The 23204-nt window shown below is 44.4% G+C and overlaps 2 protein-coding genes across 7 annotated transcripts in view; one reads left to right on the top strand and one right to left on the bottom strand.

The window, feature by feature from the left end:
* LOC108157844 (protein sprint) overlaps window positions 1–23204 on the bottom strand; it is a 110001-nt gene that overhangs the window by 25904 nt on the left and 60893 nt on the right. For 4 of the 5 annotated variants that reach the window (XM_017290066.2, XM_017290065.2, XM_033393038.1 and 1 more), the window contains one exon: window positions 8896–9334. In XM_017290066.2, coding sequence (XP_017145555.1) covers window positions 8896–9334 — 439 coding nt within the window. Of the gene's footprint in view, window positions 1–8895; window positions 9335–12937; window positions 13664–23204 lie in introns of all 5 variants that reach the window. The other variant, XM_017290059.2, reaches the window with a different exon arrangement.
* Window positions 4675–5914, top strand: LOC108157950. 2 transcript variants are annotated; one of them, XM_017290106.2, is made up of 2 exons: window positions 4675–4769; window positions 4826–5914. In XM_017290106.2, exon 2 carries the CDS (start codon window positions 4829–4831, stop codon window positions 5747–5749), a length of 921 nt encoding a protein of 306 aa, XP_017145595.1. In that variant the 5' UTR covers window positions 4675–4769; window positions 4826–4828; the 3' UTR covers window positions 5750–5914. The 2 variants fall into 2 exon arrangements, with proteins under 2 accessions (XP_017145595.1, XP_017145587.1); XM_017290098.2 differs by having other exon boundaries at window positions 4822–5914.

Genomic DNA, 23204 nt, shown 5'->3' with positions numbered 1-23204 from the left:
TAAATTACACAAGAAACCAGGAAAAACGCGTGGCAGGGAAGCTGGGGAGCAACTATTTATTCGCTGCCGCCCAAAAGCAGGCAATGACAATTTGTCAAATGCGACAAACAACAAAACTACTGCTTCTGCCACGAAATGAGCCAAGAAGAAGGCCAAGAAAGATGCTAGTCGCCCTCTTTTTTCGTTGGCGATGCTTCAAATTAGAATTAATTCCTATTGGATCTGGCATTTATTGTGGTCAGAAGACTCTGCAAGCCGGCTTTGGCTGTTACCTTAAACTAGATTTGACTTCTGGGAGCACAAGTGTCGGAGGAAAACAGATGGAAAAAAGGGTTTATAAATACAGCAAAAGGGGTACGGAATGACAGAGTGGGAGATGAAGGGGAACTTATCTACTTGTATCTCCATCTTGTACTTGTATCTCTATCCACCGCTTAGCAGATACTCCACAGGCAGTCGCCGGTTCGTACTGGACTTTCTTAATTGCAGATCGAATAAATATAGTTGATTTATTGATGCTTTAACATACAACTGACACAATTACAAAGGATATTTAGCTTTTGATATTTTTTATAAAGAATTTTTTTGAAGCCAACCTCCAATGGACGGATTTTGTGGCTCCCATTTCCCAAGACCTACTGAGATCTCCTTCTGTAGAGTGCAGGGAATTGGCATTCAGACAGGATGGTCCATTTCACAGCATCTGGAGGACTCTTGCACTACCAGAAGTCGCATCGAGAGATTCTTTTAAGGGCTGAGAAAATTCTGGGCCTGTCTTTGGCGCACACTTTGGATTGGGTTGGGTTCCAGTTGCAGTTTCAGTACCTATCCCCTCCCATTTACCCCTCAAATAATGTTTGATTTGTGCTTCCCGAGTACGAGATTTCAGGGGAAACAAAACCATCTTTGAAACTCCTCAAAAGTTCTTTATACCTAATGGACACGCCACTCAGCGCTTAAGTGAAAGATCCTTCAGCAAATGGCAAACTTCCGAAACAATTTAATCAAACAGTGGAGTACATTTGTATATGAAAGGGTAATGTGTGGGTTTATAGCGTGACGGAGACTTTCCTTAAATCACCCGTAAATAAAGAAATAATTTAAAGCTTAAAAAAGACAGAAAGAGAGAGGGGGAGAGGGAGAGTGGGTGCCAGAGCCAGAACCAGAGCTTTCAAGGCTATCAGGGCATCAATTTTGAAAGGGATTTGTATTCCTCCCCCTCCCAAAAAAAAAACAGCCACGTTTCCTGTTTCCGCCTGATCCGCCAGATAACGGGTCATATGAGCAGCAGCAGCAGCAGCCATCCCTCCCCCCCCCCAACGTCGCCGTGTGTCACGGGGTGCGAAAAGGATGAGGGATCAAAGTCCCTGCTGCATAAAGCATCTCTTATCGATGACATCCAGGGGCCAGGGGCAAGGGGCCAGGGTCCAGGGTCCAAGCGTGAAATTAATTTCATAAAAATCACACACACCCGCCCCCACGCCCACACACAGCTTCCGCCTACACTGTGCAACAAATTGCATAATTATTTTGTGGCCTTTGTCGGCTCGTTGGATATTAGTGCACAAAAATAAATTGAATACATAAATTGGGAATTTTTAAATTAAGTTGGTCCATAGAATTCTCTTGATTAAACGACCCTCCCAATGATCTCTAGAGGGTGTTCGATTATTTTTAAGATACTTCAAAAGCTGCCCTGCTTTAGGCAAAGATTTGAATGATTTTAAATCGAAAATAAAACTAAAATGACCTCCGTGAAACAGGCACATATTTCCAAATGATTTGTACTCTATATAATTTTTTTTTTTTAAATCCTTAAAACTTAAAGCCTATAATTTTAAATCAATTAAAATCCACAAAAATTTATTAAATTTGTTTTGTTTTTCTTGTTATTTGTAATACCATTTTTTATTTGGTTATAAATATAATCTATAAGAAATATGTAATATAAAAAAATTCAAAATTGAATCACATTAAAATATGGCCCCAGGGTTCCCTGAAATCGATATTAGAATCCTTGACCACGAATATCCCTTATGTTTTCAACTGAAAAACTGCCCAAAAACCCATTTGATCCCCTTCTATAGAGCCAATGGGTTCCCTTTATGAGGCCCTGTCCCGCTGTGCTGCTGCTTTTTCTGGTATTTTGGACCTTCCTTCACTTGAATCCAAGCGGAGTGATCCCTTTTCGGTGTTGGACTTCGACTTCTGTGTAGACCCCATAGTGGGGCCCAGAGGCAAGCAGGCAGCCTTCCTTGCCGTTAGTTTGACGAAAGGTGAGCCCTGCACGTGTCCTGCTCTCTTTCTATATATATCCATTCAAGAGTATATCTATATATCTATCCATCTCTCTAGCGATGTGTGCATGCGGGCAAATTGCACTCGAGACTGAATTATTGCCTGACGCAGCGCCGCAACAAAACGTGCAACAGCGCGACAGGATGGGACAGAGGAGAGCAGAGCTGAGCAGAGCAGACCAGAGGACGGGAGTCCCTGTGCAACATCCGTGGAAATAAAAGATAAATAGCAGCCACGTAAAATGTTGTTGAATGTTTTAAAAAACCATAAAAACCACAGAGAATTACATTTAATGGCAGCAACAGCAGTGGCAGCACAGCGGGACTGTGCCTCAAAAACGGGGAACAAATGTGGGGCCCAACCGCAATGGCAACAACAGAGAGTCCTGGGGACCCACAGACAGACGGAAGGACAGATGGAGGAGAGACAGAGAGTTCTCTGTCTGTGCCGACTGTGACATCCTCCTATTCCAAAATTTTGCGAGGCGAGTGGCGAGAGGCGAGAGGCGAGTGGGGAGAGGCGAGTGGCGAGTGGCGAGAGGCGAGTGGGGAGATGCGAGTGGCGAGAGGCACGGGGCGAATGGCAAGAGTCGAGTAGTGTGTGCAGAAAACAGTTACAGCTGTCAGCACATGCTGATTCTAACGGTTCTACGACGCCGTTCCCCTCCGTTATGAGAGCGAGACGAATGGGCTAATTGAAGCGCCATGTTGTCGATTTGATGCCCAGCGCCAGTGCCAGTGCAGCCGCCGCACTATGAATGCATAATTAACGGAAAGCCAAAGCCTCCGGCCTACCCTCCTCCTCCTCCCCCCCCCCCCCTCGCGAAGACGAATGGAAATTCGGCAACGTTGCACCCGAAATGCAACCAAAAAGATGCACTGAGAGAGTCGCACTCGAAACATGGTACAGATATCACAAATATAGTAAAGGACGAATAGTATAGTATAGTAAAGTAACGAATGGACATGGAACAGCGAAATGTAAATATTGGAATGGGGAATAGAGTGGAACCAATAATAATCAATATTTTATGGGTGGAAACAATGGAAATGGAAAATGAAATGACAAGGATTGAATATTAGAGGAAGAGAAATATTAGGAATGAAACATTAACAACTAAAACTTAACCTTGAAGAAGCAAAGGCTGCGAATGGAGTGCAACCATTGATAATGAAGATTGGTTGGTTGGAACCAATGGTAATGGATCATTAGAAAACTGATCAATGCTCTACGAGAGGCTGAAAAATAAGCTTGGAAAGTGGAGAACAATGGAACGGGAACAGTGAAAACTTAACCTTGGAAAACAGAATGCGAAATATGGAATTGGATCATTGGATAAAGATAATAATATTATTTATTATTAACGAGGAGGAACTAAAATGTATGCCCGATACTCAGTCAGTATGGCGCTTACATTGGAACGGGGAATTTTGGCAATGGAACGTTACCATTTACCATCAGAAATGCATACAAATCTGGCTTTAAATCAGTGGAAGAATAGGAATTCGCTGCAATGTTTCAAAGATCCTGCGATTGCCATGGCACATCCCTGCCAGGCCTCCCACATTTGATGGCACGTTGCACGATTCATGATCTAATCGCCACTTGTTTCGCTCAGTGTGCGGTGTTAGTGCATAATTAACAAGTGAAAATGGCCAACAGTGCAATTGCAATGTCCCAAAACGGACAAATGGCAAATGCAATAAACATTCAGCTCAAGTAATAAGCCGGCACATAAAATATGCCATTAAATGCCCGATGGCCAGCAGTCCAGAGACCCAAGACGACGAAGACGGAGACGGCGACGGACAGAGTCCAGTGGGAGACTGGGAGTGAGGACAGAGGGACATACAGAAGGGTACACAGCCTGATGCTGTCAAAAAGTCAAAGCCATTAGGCGGAGTCACACAGACACCAGAGATGCGTCCGGTGCCATCAGAAAAGGGAGCAAAATTGAAACCGGAGATGGAAGAGCCCTGACGGGTGTCGCAGGACTCCTCCTGCCAGTCGTCCGGTACCACTTTTCACACGAAGCTAAAGCAAATGAACAACGAAATTCCAGGACACACTTCATTAGTGTGTGCCACAGCTCGAGAGTGGAGAGTGGAGAGCCGGTAAGGCGGGGCATGAAAAAAGGCAGGTTGTCTCCACCGCAGGACATGGACAATCATGTTTTGGACGTGGCTCTCATCCAGACGCCTCATTGCCTCTGACAGGTAAAAATATTGCATGTACAACCTTTCAAGCCTGATTGCTGCGGTTTTTTTGGGTCGCTCGACAGGACAGGACCCCACCCAGGATGGACAAACATATCGGCAAACATTTTACCTGAAAAGTTGAAGTTAAAATATGCCATGATTTTTCTGTTTACGATGTTCTGTCGTTCGATTTGAAATTCATACTAGGGGGGTATGAGAACCGATAGATGTACTGAAAATATCCCCGAAGCAACCTGAAGATGGTTTAAGCAGGTTTGTGGCATCTTTCTTATCATTCATACGAGTAATTCCTGCAATCGCAAAGGCAGGCGATGAGTAGAAAGGATTTCTACAGTGGACAGAAGTCCTACGAAGAAATAATCAACGTCAATGAGCAGGATAATCAGTCCTACAAGGAAATTCGGGAAGAAGCATTGAAGCAGGAAATGGAAGCAGAATCCGATGAAGAAACGTTTGTGGATGAGATAGAAGATGAAGAAGCCTTCCCCAAAGACATTTGTGGGGCAGAGAAAAGACAGGATCTGGAAATGCCACATGCCAAAGCGGAGAAGGACTATGACCTGGAAGTGCCTGAGAAAGCCATGAAGAAGGATGAATATGTTCAAGAAAATGGCATTGAAAGGCGTGAAAATAGCAAGGAGTGGTCTTCTGACGAAGAATCCATTATATGGCAACAGGCGGACAGCGTTCAAGCCCTGACTGACGCTGATGGGGAGAGGGAAAAGCTTAAAAAAGATCTGTTGATTCGTAAAGGCAGAATCGCTATTCTCGAATTGATCAGAGAAAAGAAGTTGAATGTGCGTTATGCACCACAATTCCTGCAACAGTTGGTGGCGCAGACACAGGGAACCACTCTGGACAATGCACAATATTTCCTGCAGCAGATTATCGCAGAGCAAAAGGAGAGCCTGGATCGCAACGATGGAGAGTCGCTCAAGAAGCTGATCAAGACGAAAATATCAATGAACAAAGAGACCATCATACAGATGTGGATCAAGGAGTACAAGGACAAAAACCCGTTGACCCTGCTGACCGATTTCGAGTTGGAGCATTTGGCCAACGGAGAGTCGATTTTTCGGGAGATGACCCCCGACCAGATGCTGGCATACAACGCGCAGGAGGGCCAACGACTGGAGACCTGCATGCTCCTCTACAAGGGCATTGCCAGCGGCCTCTTGCTGGCACTTGGCGGCATCGTGTTGTCCGGCTTGCTGGATTCCTTGTTCGGTTAGCCGGACAGACACTCGGATGGGAAGGCTACAACAAAATCGAGCATACAGTTTAAGCAGCTACAAAATTGCAAGGTTATAAAGAATTCTTTGACAATTGAACTCCCAAATCATTAAAATGTAATTACAATTACAAGATTTCCCATAAGCAAACGGCCCCAGAGGTGTAATACTTGCACTTTTTGTGTATGAAAATATTCTAAAGACTTAATCTAATACATACAAATCTCGTTTCACGGTGCTGGTGGTTCTATTCCTCCCCAACGGAAGGTCGTAAAGTATTATGAACTCTCGTATTACGATCCACATTTTTGCCATCGGATTTTCAGTATTTTTGTATGCTTCTATTTGGCACATTTGCTCAATTTGTGTAGGTGTTACAGGGTACAATGGCATTGGGCCGTCGTAGGAATAAAGCAAGAGGGTGACGACCACAGAATGACGAAAATGTGCGTGTGAGCATGTCGGTATTGCGTTAATCTCAACTGCAAGAGGCTCCAAATGAACGAAATCAACAAAGGATTCATCTCGCCTTCGAGTACAAGCCAAATATTGAATATTCCGATCATCCGAAAGTGCTGATTGGTGCTATGACCCCACCGTCATGCATTCAAATTCAAACATGAGGTACCCCTGCCCTGGCTCCCGATTGAAACCTCTTCCTGAAGTCGATTCAACATAAATATTTCCCAAATGGTTTACCCTTAAATCCGCCTTGCATGAACACAGTAACCCCTTCGGAAGCAGGTCATAAAAACCCTAATAGAACAAGCGGCTCAAAGTACAGTCACGTCAAACAAAAAAGGGGGGATTGGCAATGCTCTCTAAGCCGCTGACAAAGCCTCACTAATACCGCTGCAATTAGCAAAAACGTGTGTGCACCTGTACAAACAGTTGCTTCGCCCGCCCCCACCCCAAAAAAAAAAGAAAAGGAAACCAGGTGGCAGGATGAGTGCTGTCCACTCGACATGGCCCGAGGCCAGGGGGAGATTAGAGCCCAAAGTTGTTTATGGTCCAAAGGCGGCCGATGGTACGACAGCATTGCCAGCAGGGATAAAGCATAATGAAAGTAATAAAGTTCCAGGACAGCAGCAGGAGCATTGGTTGGCTCCTGGCTGCTGATCAGCGACTGGCGATAAAAACTTTTGTATGCAGCAGACGAGGCAGAGAGTCGGTTCTGTCGTGTCCTGGCCACCGCCTGCCACCGTTCATATGTTGCACGTGTGTCGTGTTTTTAGGGCTGTCTGTCCGACAACACTTGCGACCAGGGCAGACATTTTTATCGCCACCTTCCACAGCTGTCCGTTGTCCGCTGTCCTCTTGCTGCTTTTATTGAATATTCATAAATGGCCCAAAAAACGAGGAATGTGGAATGGAGGAGGCCTCTGTCTCTGTCTGGAGTGGAATCAATACGACAAGGCAGGCGAGCGTGCAACAGGAAGTGCAACACATGTCTCCACTGGCCACTGGCCACTGCCACTGCCGGGCTTGGCAATCTCCTTTGGTCACTTCAATTGTGGTTTCCACACACCCACAGACAAGTTTTTCGACTTTGAACTTGTTTGTGTGTCGTCTCGCCGTATTAAGATTTTATTGCCAACATATTTGAGCAGATTGGCAGAGCCCTGCGCCCCATTCTCGTTCAGAAGTTCGGCAACGTTGCCAAATTCGAGCTCAAGCCCTGGCACAAGTGGTATGTATGGAAATTATGAAGCAATTAGAACGCATGACTGCACTCCACTCTTAGCTTCAAATGGAGCCTGAATGCATAGCAACGCATATCAAATTAACTAACAAATTGACTTGTCAAAAACTCTTTTGCCCTCAAGGAAATTACAAGCCATTAGCCAGAGAGAGAGAGACGGAGACAGACAGAGACAGACAGAGGGCTGTTCTGCCCCACACGCCCACAACGTAAAAGGATTCACAGTTATTAATGAAGAAGAAAAGCCTGGTAAAAGCTCTTATTGGCACGCACGAACAATCTTCCATAATGAAGAACGAAACACTGAGGGATGGGTTGGGAATGGATTGGCTGGCGTTGGACCAGCAGGAAGAACGGAGCTGTAAACGAAGCTATGGTTACCATAAAGATGGCAGATCCTTGGTTTATAAGACAGGCAACCCCCGTCGCTATAGCCATCACTGGCTCCTGAGATATCCCACTGAATCCATAAAAACAAAGCCGCAGAATCATAGAGAACGACCATATCTACCAGATTGTCGAATTGGGTTGAGATCGGCTCAATATTATAGGGTGTAGCCACCCGCTCTCTCCCTCTTCCACGTCCAGTGTGTGCCCTCTGTCGGAGAGGCAAATATCGATGCTATCATGTGAAATGTGAAAAACAGAACCATCTTATTTGCTACATTCCTGTATAAAACCAATACTTACCTTTACTTTTAATCAAAGAGTGCCAAAAGCATTAAATAATTCTGCTAGTGGGTATCTTTTGGTTGGAGTAAACCAAATCCCACCATTCCCACTCCCCATTCTCTTCTTGAGGCCCAGCCGGGCAACACGTAGCAAATTATGAATGAATGAGTGTGAATGTGAATGCGAATGAATGGAGAGAACCACCCCAGAGACGGGCCCATCGGCAGGCTGCGTAATTGGCACTTAGAGTGTGACACTGCCACTGCCACTGCCACAGCCACACTGCCACATGTGGAAAGCGGCTCGAATTAAGGCTCGACAAATAACCATGGGTCCACCGCATCCACAGCCCTCCCTAAACCTCCCCAAAATTAGTTGCCATTATCCAAGATTACAGAAAAATGAGCCCCAGTCTGACTTTGGCTGGGGAATAGTGGCCATATCATATCATCCTCTTGTGTCCCATTAAATAATGATTCGAGTTTGCTCTATAAATATCAGATTTTCCAGAAGAACCTAGTCTTTGCCATAGACCACAAAATGGGGTTGGCAAAGACCCATTTGAAATGAGAGGCTTGCCCATATTTGAATCCAGGAAAAACCCTAGAAAGAGCCATCGATGTTCGATTGTGGAATATGTCCTTTCGTTGATGGGAAATTTTGACAGGGATTCTACTAGAAGTGGCTCATAAGCTTTGGGGCTTTACCAAGATCTCAAGCCTTATATATCCCATATATTTTGGGTCTCTAGAACCACTTAGCGGACACTCACCTGACTGAGCTCATCTCGGGACTGGCGCGAGCACTTGGGCAACAGGGCCTCTGTGTCGTCTTCGAAGACACCGCCGCCATGGGCCATGTCCACCGCATCGTCGATGTCCGTTGTCGGCTCCAGGCTGCTGCTGTGCCGGTGGCTGCGACTGTCTCCGTTCTGGTTCGAGGAGTCCGCCGCCGACGCCGTCATGGAGCCACCGGTTCCTACTCCGTTCTGAAGGCTCGACTGCTGCTGCTGCTGCTGCTGTTGGGTCTTTTGTGACTGTTGGCCATTGTGATTGTTATTGCTGCTATTTATGTTATTGTTATTGTTGTTGTTGGTGGTGCTGTTGGTGCTGGCAGTGTGGCCAGACTCTCCGCCAATCAACGACTCTGCGTTGGTCTGTGGTGTGGCTGTGAGCCCCCCAATGGCCACCGATGATAGCGGTTCACTTGTTCTGCAATAAATCAATGGGAAAATGGGAAATTAGTAAAGGAATTTGGATTTATTCTCCTTAATGGAAAGCAGTACAGTGCGTTTCGTAGCTGTCAAATTAAGAATCAATCGATTTTTCAATATTTTATATTCAAATCAACCCGAAAGAGTGCAAAACGTCTTTATTTTCGATAGAAAATTGTATACGATTAACACGATTAATGTAGCGATAATTATCGATAGCATTTATCGAAGCTTTAACTCATTTCACACACAAAAAACGATCAGCAGTCGCTAAAACGGTGTCTATTTGGTAAAAATGAATTTTAAAAATTATACAGTAAAAAAATAAATTATTTAGTTGAAATAAACATATAAAATAGTGAAACATAAATAAATATAGTACAAATAAATAAATTAAATTGTAAAAAATAAAAAAATTATTTGGTAAAAATAAATAAATTAAATAGTAAAAAAATAAATAAATTGAAATATTAAAAAATAAATTAGATAAAATAAAATAGTACACGTAAATAATAAATAAAGTATTAAAAATAAATACTCGTAAATATGAAATAGATTAAATAGTAAAAACAAACTAATTTTTAATTAATTAAGTAATATTTCAAATTTAATTTATCCCTTTTATGGCATCAATACATATTTTATTCCTTTTTTCATGGACTGTTTGGTATGTAACAAATATTGATTAAAGTAATATTCAAAAATAATAAGCCAATGCAAAAAAATGGTTGTTTTTTTATTTTTTATTATATAAATATCAGAAAAAAAAAAAAAATGTTTTCTAGTGGAAAATAAAAAGTGTATATTGTGGTATATTTTATCCAGAACTCCGCAGGCGAACAGCTGGAATTGGTTTCATTATTTTCCAACCCTCCAGACACATAAATCGATCTGGTAAATTTCTTTAAATATTCACCCCCGCCCCTTATTTTGTTGGCTGTCAAACTTCAGTGTCAACCTCCGTTTTTCTTTTTCCTTTCTGTTCCACAAGTGGCCAGGCCATCGATTGCCTTAAAGGACTATTCCGTTTCGCCTGGGAGCCACCCATTTGTCAGTGAGAAGTCAGCTGTCAAAAGGTTAATTTGCGACACATTTTGTTTCTTCAGCAGGCAGCAGGAAGCAGGAAGCACAGGACTCGCATCGTCATAGAGTGACGCCTCGAAAGCGGGCAATTTTACGCCATTTTAACAATATTTATACGACAGGACCCCACACAAAATGTTATTAATGAATTTTCCCCGCACAAGAAACGGCAACAGAAAAGGAAAAGAAAAAAAGAGAGAAAGAAACTCCTTGTGCGCCTCAAGGACACTGCTGCCGCCTCCTCCTCCAGTCCAATCCAGGCCGGAAAAAAAGATGAAGGACGACCGACCACCCGGTCTGTTGATGGATCACAGAGGGAGGGAAAAGGAATGCGCTGTTTCGACAAACATTCTGACATAATCATGTCAAATTAACACGAAACAGAACGAACAAACAGGACATCGAATCAGCCACATGCAGCAGGGATAATAAAACACTTGACAAGGCACTAGATTTTGGGGCAGGCCCCGAAAAACAAACAGCAAAGCGCCAAATGGAAGTCTGTGCGGCCTACTTTTCGGGGGCGCCACTTAATATGGAAATTATGCCGCCCCCCACAACAGGCGCTCCCACTGCCACCTAAGTGGCGACTGCCATCGGAGTGCCCTCAAATGTTTTCCTGCTGCTGTCTGAAGGCCAAGATTCGTTGAGGAACTATCTAGCTTAGGAACTAGTTCACGAGTTCACTTTTGTAAGCAACTGTACTTTGATTGATGGCCTCTATTCGGAGGAAAGATCAGCTTCCACTGATAACCGAATGCATTGCCGAGAAGATTTTGAGTTATGATTAGATTACGACGACTTTATTTTAATCTTGAAATATATTTTTTATCTTTATCGCGCCTCCTCCCCAATCTTGGGGCGACGAGAGCAAACTCAATTATTAGTCTCGAAACAAATGCAAAAGTTCAAGTCCACTGGGAAGTGAGGTTTGGTCCTGGACACACAGGATGTTTCGCTTCACCCGTCCATCCATCCCCGAGTTGTCCCCGAAAAGTTTCCCATGAATATTTGCTCGTTCTCTTTCACAATAAAAGATGAAAATGCTTGGTTCTAAATCAAAGTAGAAAACAAAACAGAAAAGTACATAGTACTCGCATGCGGGTGGGTCTCGCCTGCCAGGATGCGGATGCGGATGCGGTTGGATTGTAGAGGATTACAGTGATGGGGGGGATACCCCAGTGTTGGTCTGGATAGAGTCGAGGGCACTCTGTGTATGCAAATTAGTTGTGACAGCTTTCAAAAAGTTTCACATAGTTGTCGATGGCTGCCAAAAGAGTGCTTCCGTTCTCCTCATTTGACAGCTGACACATCGGAAAGGCAGAGTGCACAAGAGTTCAGAACGTTCAGAGTTCATGGAAGAGAGAGACTGCTGCATTCCTGATGAAGTGCCAGGGGAAGGGCGGCCTTGTCTGTGCCCCACGGGCACACAAGCAAAGCTCAAACCGTTTTTGATATGGTAATGTGGCAATGTGGAAATGCGTGTGTGGAATGTACCATTATTAGATTTTTACTCAGTAGACGACTCGTTTTGGGTGTCGTCCTGGGCTCTCCCTCCCCCTCTCTCTCCCTCTCGAGGGTGCCATAAAGTAGTAATACTAATTAAGTTGTGTATTATGCATGTGCAGCATGTGCAGCCCCCCAAAGATGTGCCCCGGGGTGTCGTGTCTGCAGGGATGCCTGCTGTGTGATGTGGCAGGCAGCACTCTTGGCAGACTTGAGCAAGCAGTTGACATCGTTTGCCGCCGAACAATGAAACGACTGCGAGTGGAACGAACCGCTCGAGTGGCGACTGGGGGAGTGGCAGCCAAGTGCTTTGTGGTTGCACATAACCTGAAGTGGATGTCATCGATGAGCGGCAGAGAGGCCGGCCGGCCGGCCGGAGACTAGGTCACCTTTTATCTTTCATCAGAAAAGATCTTTCGCCACTCGGTCTCGAGACGAAAATGATTTTTGGAAGAGCTATTTTTGAAGTTGAGCTATTTGGGAGGGGGAGGCAATTCCCTCTCAATCGTGTTGGAATAGTGGAATGGAACATAAGTTTTAGAAGGTTTCCCTTTGGAGTTATACTCTTAAAGGGAGAAACGTACGTTGTAATCAAAGTGGAACGGTGGAATGGAACATCAAATACACAATAGTGGATTTCTTGGGGCTACTTTTTAAGTTAATTTCTTTAAGAGGGGAATTTATCCCTATATCTTGGTGGAACGGGGGAATGGAACATACAATAGCTATGTACATACATATGTGTGAATAGTTTCTTGAACGATTTCTTTTTGAAGTTTTACTCTCCTAGATATCAATTTACTGGCCGATCGTAGTGGAACGGCGGAATGAAACACAAATGCATGACTGTATATGATGTATGGTACGGTATATCTATGAAATTCAGTTCTTCAAGAGTTACGATTCTCTTTCAATCTTAGTGGAACAGTGGATAGGAACAAGAAAAACACATAAATATGAGTGTAAGGTGCCATTTGACCCTGGATACGCCTTGGGATTAAGGGAGACTTACCTCGCCTTGCCGTGTGCCTTGAATTGCGACACTTCGGCGTACCGCCTGCCCAGGGGCGCCTCCTGGGGACTGAGCAGAGCATCGTAGTGCAGGGCGCCCGGCGGGATGCCCTTCAACAGCTGGAGACCAGCATTGGAGGGCAGCGACTGCCGTTCGGTGACATCCTCGCCGCGATTGGCAAAGTTCTTGAGCTGCTCCCGCAGGGAGTAGTCCACAGAGCTGGAGCAGGAGGTGGACTCGGAGGAGGATGCGCTGGAGATGGAGCGTGGACCGGGTGGGCCAGCGTTGCCGTTCTGTAGATCCTCATAGGCGGCATGGGCATCCTCCGAAGTGGTGCTGCTGCTGCTGCTGTTGCTGCTGGTCCTTGAACTGGAGGCCGATGACTGATTGCTGTCCATGCTGGCAATCGAATTGCGATTGCCATTCTCCAGCAGCAGTTCCTCCTCCTTAGATGTGGCATTGGCATGGGTCTGTATCTGCATCTGATTCTGATTGGGATCATCATCGTCTCCGTCCACCTGCTGTGGCACAATGATCAGGGATGTGCGCTTCCTGAGCGTCTCGTCCTTGGCGTTCATATTCTGTTTAAGAGTCTTGTCCGACTTTGTGTAGACAATCACCTCCACCTTGGTGGAGGCATCGCTGCACTCCACCACCGATGGAGCTCCTCCTACTCCTCCTACTCCTCCTTCTCCGATTGTGGCCGTCTCGTGCGACATTCTCGTGCTGTAAATTCGCTTTGGATTAGAGAACGAGTGTCACGGAATGAAATCGAATCGAAAATTATGATGCTACCAACTCGTACAACTCATGAAGGAACACACAAACACACATGTGTCAATCTCTTTTATTGATTCCGACATTTAATACCTTGCATATCCGATGAGCCCCACACTCGGTGCAGGGCTCCTTAAAATGTTATTACCAATAAAATGCCAAGCCAAAACATTGTCACAGCGGGGCAACACCTGCCATCTGTCACCATCCCCTTCCCCCATACCCTTCAAGCATCCATTGGTCCATTGGCCAGGAGCTTCAAAATGTGACCATTCTTAGATGTAAGAAGAATAAAGGAACACGTGCCTCAACATTAAGATACATGGGACATCCAGGGTAAATATAGGGCATACAACATTCCACAGTGGGCAACAGTTTGTTGTATTATGAATTTTCAATAATAATATTGCTTGAGTGCTTGGTGTCTTCTGTTCTGTTCTGTTTTGACATTCTGTGTGGAAGTATCGCATTTCGTTTTGTGGAACAAAATTATTATGCATTTCTCCACACAAGCGACAGAGACAGCGGATGCCAAAAGACAAGATACTCTAGAATCCACAGCTCTCATGACTGTTTCGAGCATAACGAATGATTCTCTTAGTCCCACTCTCAAGTCCCTGAACACAGGGATATAGCCCTAAAAGGTTCATGCTGGGCCTACATAGGGATAAGCGGATAAATAGAACCTCAAAGTCCACTCCGAGAAGGAGTTTATGCCCCATCAAATGTTCTGCGATGCTGCAATGAAGGCAGGTCTATAGGATTGGCAAGATTCTACCAGAGTCCCAGTTCAAAATACGACTAACGACTTGCGATTTTAGTAAACGACTTCTAGGGGCAAATCCAAATGTATCTGATCGAAAGATCATTGATCTAAAAGATCAATTGTGTTATTTAAAGTCCAGAATAAGTACAACAAAAGTATATTCATTCAGTAACAATTTCTGACGATAAGCAACGATTGCAGCTATGGTTTTTTTCCCCATTTTGTTTGTTGTTCGAAAAGAAACCCCATTAAAAGCCATGGGGCATGGTACATTCGGTCCATTTTGCGTCGTCTTTTGTGGTCGAGTGAATTTTCAATTTATTTATTTGTTGTTTCTCTCTCTCTCTCTCTCTCACACACAGGGGAAGTCCAATGTGTGCATGTTTCATCATTCGGTTAACCAAATAATGTCCAATTCTTGGAGATTTGTCGCCGAGCGCTTCCGCTTATCGTCAAGAGTTTTGCCCCAATGCCAAACGGAAGGCAAAACAAATACACAGAGAGTAGACAGAACAACCACGAAAGAGGACAAACCACTGGAATTGCAAAATGATTTTGTTTCTTGAATATGAAACAGGCCATTGGATTTCATTCCATAGCTCATTCCATGGCTCATTCTATAGCTCATTCCATAGTCCATTCTACAGTTCATTCCATAGGACATTTCATAGCTCATTCCATAGTTCATTCCATAGGTCATTCCATAGCTCATTCCATAGTTCATTCCATAGTCCATTCTATAGTTCATTCCACAGTTCATACCATAGTTCATTCCACAGTTCATTCCATTGTTCATTCCATAGTTCATCCCAAAGTTCGTTCCATAGCTCATTCCATAGACCATTCTATAGTTCAATCCATAGCTCATTCTATGGCTCATTCCACAGCTCATTCCATAGTTCCTTCCACAGCTCATTCCATAGCTCGTATCACAGTCCATTCCACAGTCCATTCCACAGTTCCTTTCACACTTTAAACGTACCCCGGAATCATAAAACTCTAAAACATACTGTATTATTCTTTGACGCTGCACAAATTTCGCATAAGCGAATGGACATCATTCCTCTCTCCTCTTCCACGCCCACAAATGCATGTACTTTCCCATTTAATCGCATTTTCGATTCATAAAACATTGCAATTTGAATGCTAAGTGATTCCAGAGTTCCAGAGTATAATTGATACTTTCACGAATCCGCAATGCGATGCTATCCGATGCGATGCGATGTGGTTATTGTCGGTTATTATGGGAGCAGCTGTGGGCAGGGGGTTTCGGTTTGATATGCCGCATTTTGCAATTACCTGAATCACTTGACAGGCAACGACAACAATTACAATCAAATGAAGGCAATGCATGTATGTTCGTGCTGCGAAGCGTTTCGATTACAGCCAGACAGAAGCGATTTCAAAAGTTATTCCATACATATGTGATGCGGACTCTCTCTGCATCTCCGATTCTCCGATTCTTCGATTCTGATTCATTTGCCAACAGAATTTTCTTGTAAATATATTTCCATAAATTGTCTGCTCCTCTTTAACTGCTCTCGAGAGTAGTTTGCTGGTAGTTGGTAGTTCTCTTCATTCCGTCTCGTCTCTCTCTCTCTCTGATTATTATGCAAAGTGTGAAACGCAATTGTCAACAAATTGTCAACCAAATATGGAAATCGTTGAGGCACTTTTTTCTACCCTAAATAGATATACCATAGATATTCGTGGCCGTATATTCGTGACAGGGAACGCCACTCGCCAATCGCTTTATGCGAGACAGATATTCATTGAGATTTTGGGCTTGCTGCCAGCTGAAGCTTGACGGCTGGCGGTTGGCGGTTGGCGGTTTTTATAGCGAATTTTATGGAGAGAGAGAGAGAGAGAGGGATAGTAGCCGTGTGTGCTCTGTGGCATATGGAATAGTGATCGATTTCAAGGCCAAAACCAGACAACAAAAAGACCGCCAGCAAAGTGGTTCCACATCGGAACTCGAGTCGGGCATCAATGTGCGGTTTCATGCACACGCCATGTATGTTGTTTTTGTACAATTCTTGGGCTCGAGTGGGCCGAAAAACTTACTCAAACTTTTGAGATATTCATGGCAAATAACCAATTCATTCATCATTAAAAAGATGATTCAAAAGATGCCCGTCCTCTGGTTTCCTATGTGATTCATTTTTGATTAGATCTTTCTATGTATTTCCCCCATCATAATCCCAGATACTAGCCTATGTATGTATTAATCATAGTTTTTAGCAGTTGATGAATCAAATGAATGCTTTTCGCCACTCTTCGATCCTTAGGCAATACATACGGATGTGCATTGAGTGTGTTAGAGGAATACATGTACATAAGTGCATCTTTCATCTCTGAAACCATTAGGGCAATCCCATGAATACTCCACTCCACTCCACTCCGTGTGAGTGCGAGTGTGTGTGATTCATTTGAGGGCAAGCGAGTGGATTGGATTGTGTGAGTGAATAAGGGAATGAGTGCTTATCGCTTACACAACGAAAAACACGCACACATATAGAAATGTTTTCTAATGTCGAATGCCCTGCAATCATTCATCTCCCTCTTTGTCACTCCCTCCTCTTTGGACTACCCTTTCTCCCACTTCCCCCCGCCCCCCTCCACCTCCTCCCCCACACACTCCATCGACTTAAGTGGAATGCAATAAACTTTGAGCTTTGCCTCCCCCACAGCCCCACTGCTGCTGCTTCCAGTTTCTGTTCAAAAGTCAAAATAATAATATTTTCATACCCCGTTTGTCGTGGAGCGGCTCGGGTATGCTGTGGTCTCTACGAACAAATGAATCCACAAGAGACAAGAGGTATCCCATAGTCCCAACACTTCACCGGGCAGACTATTTTCACTTGTTTTTGTTTTTGTTTGTTGTTTTTTTAATATGTAATATGTCGAAGATGGACAGCGGGGCGGCTGGCTCCCGTTCTTACATTTCGCTGATGTTTTTCCACTCGCGTGGTGCCCTCGAAATTGTCATGTGCTTTCGATCTGCCTTTCATGGACGACAACTTCGCTCTTCCGCTCTCTCGATCTCCCTCTGTCGGCTGTTCCTTCTGTCCTTCATTGCTGCGACCGACTCTCTGTGGAACCCTCTGTCGATCACTGGGGAACCAAGCAAAATAAGACCCGAAAAAGAGAGCGCGTTGTGACTTTCGTCTGCCCTCTGTCGAACCCTCTTTCGATCACTGGGGAGGAGGCTTAAGGAATAACAAGGGGTGATTCGTCTCTCGCTCAGCACCACTGAGAGCGATGTTTGATGCGGGAGAGTGAAGAACGAAGTTAGCTGTTGTACCGAGCTAAATAAGACCCGAAAAGCGAGCGCGTTGAGAGAGCGGACCAGCCATTCGGCTGCGACCAGCGACCCTCTGTGGTTCCTTTGTCGTTCCTCTGTCATTCAGTAGTTCCTCTGTCGTTCCTCTGTGGTTCCTCTGTCGTTCCTCTCTCGCTGCTCTGTCGTTCCTCTCTCGCTGCTCTGTCGTTCCTCTGTCGCTCAGTAGTTCCTCTGTTGTTCCTCTGTCGTTCCTCTGTCGTTCCTCTGTCGTTCTTCTGTCGTTCCTCTGTCGTTCCTCTGTCGTTCCTCTGTCGTTCCTCTGTCGTTCCTCTGTCGTTCCTCTGTCGTTCCCCTGTCCTTCTTCTGTCCTTCCTCTGTCGCTCAGTAGTTCCTCTGTCGTTCCTCTGTCGTTCCTCTGTCGTTCCTCTGTCGTTCCCCTGTCGTTCCTCTGTCGTTCCTCTGTCTGTAGCTCCTCTGTCGCTCAGTAGTTCCTCTGTCGCTCAGTAGTTCCTCTGTCGTTCCTCTGTCGTTCCTCTGTCGTTTCTCTGTCGTTCCTCTGTCGTTCCTCTGTCGTTCCTCTGTCTGTAGCTCCTCTGTCGCTCAGTAGTTCCTCTGTCGATCACTGGGAAAGGTTCTTAAGAAATGTGCTCCCTGAACGCCATCGCTCCCCCGTTCAAGTTCGAAATATAAAAAATGCAGCTTACAGACGTTCGACTTCAAGTAAAAACAATTTAGTATCTCCCTTTTTTAGTGCTCTTTTTTGTCCGAGAGTTATCCATCTCATAGTTTGTGTTTATTTTTGTATTATTTATTTCCCATTCATGTTTTGCTTCACGTTCCGCGCGCTCTTTTTTGCGTTTAGTAATTTTTCAATTTCGTGGGGGGTTGTGTCTCTCCCTCAACCCTCACCCAGCTTCCCCTCTATCTGTATCTCTGTGGGGGGTTCTTCCACTTTGGTGGTTGCTTTTTGTCTGCCTTGTTACTACAAATTATCGGCGGTGCGCTCGGCACGTGCGCGACGTGTTCCACCAGCCAACCAGCCACCAACGCGGAGGGGGGGCTCTGTCCACCTCCTCCAGCATTCTATTCTGTGGTATCAGTCGCAACCATTCCGTTCCCCTTTCCCCTTCGCTGCCCTTCCATTCGCTTGGCTTTGGTGTAATTGATTTCGCATTGCAATGAATGCGTTTGCGGCGTGCCTGGCTCAGAATTTGCTGCTCTTTGATTGTTTTTTGACTCCTCTTTGTGTGGAGTTTATCTCGAAGCTGTGGACTCTCCTGCTCCACCACTCGCCTGCTCTCTCGCTCCACTGCTCGCCTGCTCTTTTGCTCTCCTGCTCCACCGCCCCTCTGCTCTCTTGCTCTCCTGCTCTCCCGCTCTCTGGCGACTGCTTTCTGTTGTGACAACATTAGCCAAATTGATTTCGACACCGCTCGGTTGTGCCTCATTGAGATTGAAGGAGGAGGAGGTTGTGGGGGAGGAGGGCTGATCGCTCAGCTCAAGGCCCCTGCCGCCCTCAACCACCCACACGCATACCACGCCCACACCCACGCCATGTCCATGACCAGACGTTGTGGCAGCTCAAGAATCCAACAACAATGTTTTCTATCGAAATAAATAAATACACACACACACACACACACACACACACACGGAGAGGGGTCTATAAATTATGTAAATGTAAATTTTGGTTTTTTATTTTGTCCGCTGGGGGGGTGGGGGGTATCTGTATATTACTTTTTTTATGAATTTTTAATTTGTTGCCTGGGATTTCAAACGTTTTTTTTTTTGTTGATTTGTGAACTGAAAAAAAAACGCCAGAAAGAGTTCGTATCCGTCAGATGCGAGTGTGCGACGGAAATGAGGAGCATTCAATGAAATATTTACCAAATCGGCTTGATGGTGACTTTGGCAAGTATCTAAAAGATACAAATTAGTGTGGGCAACCATGAGATACATGTGTGCGGCGTGTGTGGCGTGTGCGGCCTATGAGGTGTCCAAAATGAACTTTTGAGTGGATGTGGGTGATCTGGTATATGGTATCCGCTATGCGGGTATCTTTTGTCCAACAGATACATTTTCATTATACGAAGAGATACGAACCCCCTTCAAGGTGGTTTTGTCCATCTTTGAGATGCTTTTTAGATGGGCGCCAATCCCCTTGATGTTTAGGGGTTTTGGATGGGAATAAGTACGAGTATCTTGCAGATACTTTTGGCAGAAACATCTAATAGATCTAATATGTAGTGGCCTTTTTGAGAGTCAAATAATGATAATGATATCCATCAGATATCAGATCCAAAAAGTATCTTTTAGCAATTTTTTGATACATATAAAAGATAAACTATCTGATGCCATCAATGTATCTTTCAAATATGTATTTGAACAAAAAAGTATCTTTTAGCAATTCTCAGATACAATAACTGCTGCCATCAATGTATCTTTCAAATATATGTCTTTGAAAAAAGTATCTTTAGCACTTTTCATATACATATAAAAGATACAATATCTGCTGACATCAATGTATCTTTTAAATGTCTTTTCAAAAAAAAGTATCTTTTTGGAATTCTCAGATATGTACATATAAAAGATACAATATCTTTCAAATATATGTCTTTGAACAAAAAGTATCTTTCGCGCAAAGTCAGTGTAACGCCCTAAACAATCCATGAACTCTCTGGAGTTTCTATCTACATATCTGTGAAATATTTTTATGGCTGGCTTTTTTGGCTAATGGCTGAAAAAGCCGAAAAAAAGGAAACGAAATGAAATGAAATTCCACGCTTACACAATTTGTATCTGCATCTGGCAGATACTCGCAGACGTGTAGGTGAAAGGCGCCCCGCCAGATAGAAAAGCAAAACACACGCCACTAAACAGAGGCGTTGAGATATTTATGATACGATACGCGCGGTCTCGTCCGGCGCGGGGCCGAGAGGGGCGTGGCGGGGCGAGGCGGGGCGGCTAGTGGCCTACGAAAAAATGCAGCGCAACTAAATTCGTTAGTTGCCCGTTGCAAAAGCTGACCGTAGGATACAATGAAAATATGAAAGTGCAACAACGGCAGCAGCAGCTGAACAGAGAGGGGGAGAAAAAAACTAAACCTGTTCAGCAACTTTTACGCTGCGCCCTCGTGGAACGCAAGTGGATGCCATTCAGGCGGCAGCACAACAGAGCAACGGTACCTCTCTCGGTCTCTCTCCAGAGCGGCAGAATATATGCAGAAACAATCCCCTCCCCCTGCCCCCACCAGATACTCCGATTGTAGAGCTACCATCAGGTTGAGATACAAATTTCCCACAAGCAAAAGGATACAGATAGACAGCTTTCGTGAATCGATCTCAAAGCCACTGCCACTTACAGGGTATCTCTCTTTGAAGGAAGGCATGGTGGGGGAAGGGGGAGTATGGGGGGAATTAACATGTAGAAGAGAAAAGAGGTCGACCGATCGACCGTCTTCTTTGTGCTCCAAACGAAACGAAACGAAACGACGAAAGGCAGCACAAAAGATCACAAGAAGTAACCGAATAATGAGATTGAGAAGAACGAGGAGGGGGAGGGGGGAGGGGGCTGACGTCACTGAAGTTCTAATTGGAAAGACAGACAGAGAGTGAGGGAGAGAAAAAGAGAGGGCTAGAGAGGGAGGAGCCCTATAATTAAAGAGGAATACCACACATACGAATATATTGTACGTCGAGACAAGCCTCACTGGCAAAAGATACTCAAACGATGTATCTATTGGGTGGGGAATTTAGCTAAATTCAGGGAAACTATTTACCAGGAAAAGACTGATATTCCAGCCTTCTATGTGGAAGGTATCGACTTACAAATGCATCTCTGGACTGATCTATTATTTAGAACTCGAATATCTTCGCCTTTAGATACATCGATCTCGTTTCAATCTGCCACAAACAACATCCCACAGATGTTTCTGATGCGGAACTTGCAGATCCGTGGTGTTTCCCACGCACACTCCCGTGTATCGTATGTATCTATGTATCTACATGTTTGATTTATAACATTCGACACTTTCGCGTTGAATTCTTTGTGCGATTTGCATAGAAAACACACGTGAATGAATGAATGAACGAATGAATGGGCGACTGAATGTATCTCCAAATTAAATGCGAAAAGAAATTAGCATAAATGTCGCTGCGGGAATACATTGATCTTTTCGGGGGTCTGCGCTCTCTGGGATCAACCCTGGTATCTGGGGGTCTGGTGTCTGGTGTCTCTGGGTCAAATCGATGGGCCGCACCGTTAGAATGGGTATCTACATGTGTATCTGGCAATTAAATCGCTACAAAATTTAATTCTGTCTATCTATATCTTTGCTTTCTGTTTCTGTTTCTATTCTGCTTTTTTTTTTTTGGTTGCCCCTCTAAAAATATGTTTTTATTGCTAGATTTTTAGTGGCTTCGGGAGAAGTGTTTAACATGGAATTAATGCGGATTTTCATTTAGTTTTTTTATTATGTTTTGTTGTTATTTTTATGGAGCATTAAATGGAAATCAGAGGGCGAGATATGCAATAAAAAAGAAGGCTCGACAAATACATATAAAATCCACAAATATATGCACATACAATCCACAAACAGTGGCACATACGATTCACATACAAATGCATATACTAGCCACTAACAGATACAAATGCAGTCCACAAAAAGCTAAGCCATACACACATACATATGCAGACATATGTCCCACAAGCAGACACAAATATAGTCCACACACATAAAGATACAATCCACCAACAAATGAATAGAAAATCCACACACAAAAAAAAGACGCAGATACATTCAGAAAAACAATCCACAAACAGATACACAAATACAATCCACAATCCACACTCGAAAAGTCGTCGTTGCGATTTTGCAATAATTATCTAACCCCCAACCGCCCCCCTCTGGGGGCTACCCCTGCTCACTAACCTTCCAATCGACACCCGCCGCCCGCACCACCATCGCTGGCCAGTGCCCCGTGCCACAGCCACTTATTGTAAAAGTTCAACAACAACAACAACAACAACATAAATAGCTGACAAAACGAGAGGCGCGATGGTGAGCGCCACACATAGTGAGGAATGTGCCACAGATCGTGTCTCTCTCTCCCTACAGCTTGCCGCAAAATAAAGTAAAGGCTGTCGTTGGATCAGTTCTCGATTGGGGAGCGGGGCAGGCTTCCAAATGAGAAGAACGGAATGTGAAAGATCCATTCGATTGGTGTTCAAAAAAGGCAGATTATCGAAGGATTTTTACTGCCCAAATATAAATGGGTCCCAGCCCCTTTCGCTTACCCAAATTAATGATTAGGAGCCCTTATCAAGGACCAACAAGGATACTTTCCACAAGTAGCACCCGACAAAGTCCCAAAGATTTCGAATGATTTGATGAGGTATTTTTTTCAGCCCAAAATCCCTTAAATAAATCGCAAATCTCTGTG

This window comes from Drosophila miranda, chromosome XL (genome assembly GCF_003369915.1).
Source record: "Drosophila miranda strain MSH22 chromosome XL, D.miranda_PacBio2.1, whole genome shotgun sequence".
Lineage (NCBI taxonomy): Eukaryota > Metazoa > Arthropoda > Insecta > Diptera > Drosophilidae > Drosophila > Drosophila miranda.
This window is presented reverse-complemented; position numbering and strand designations above follow the sequence as displayed.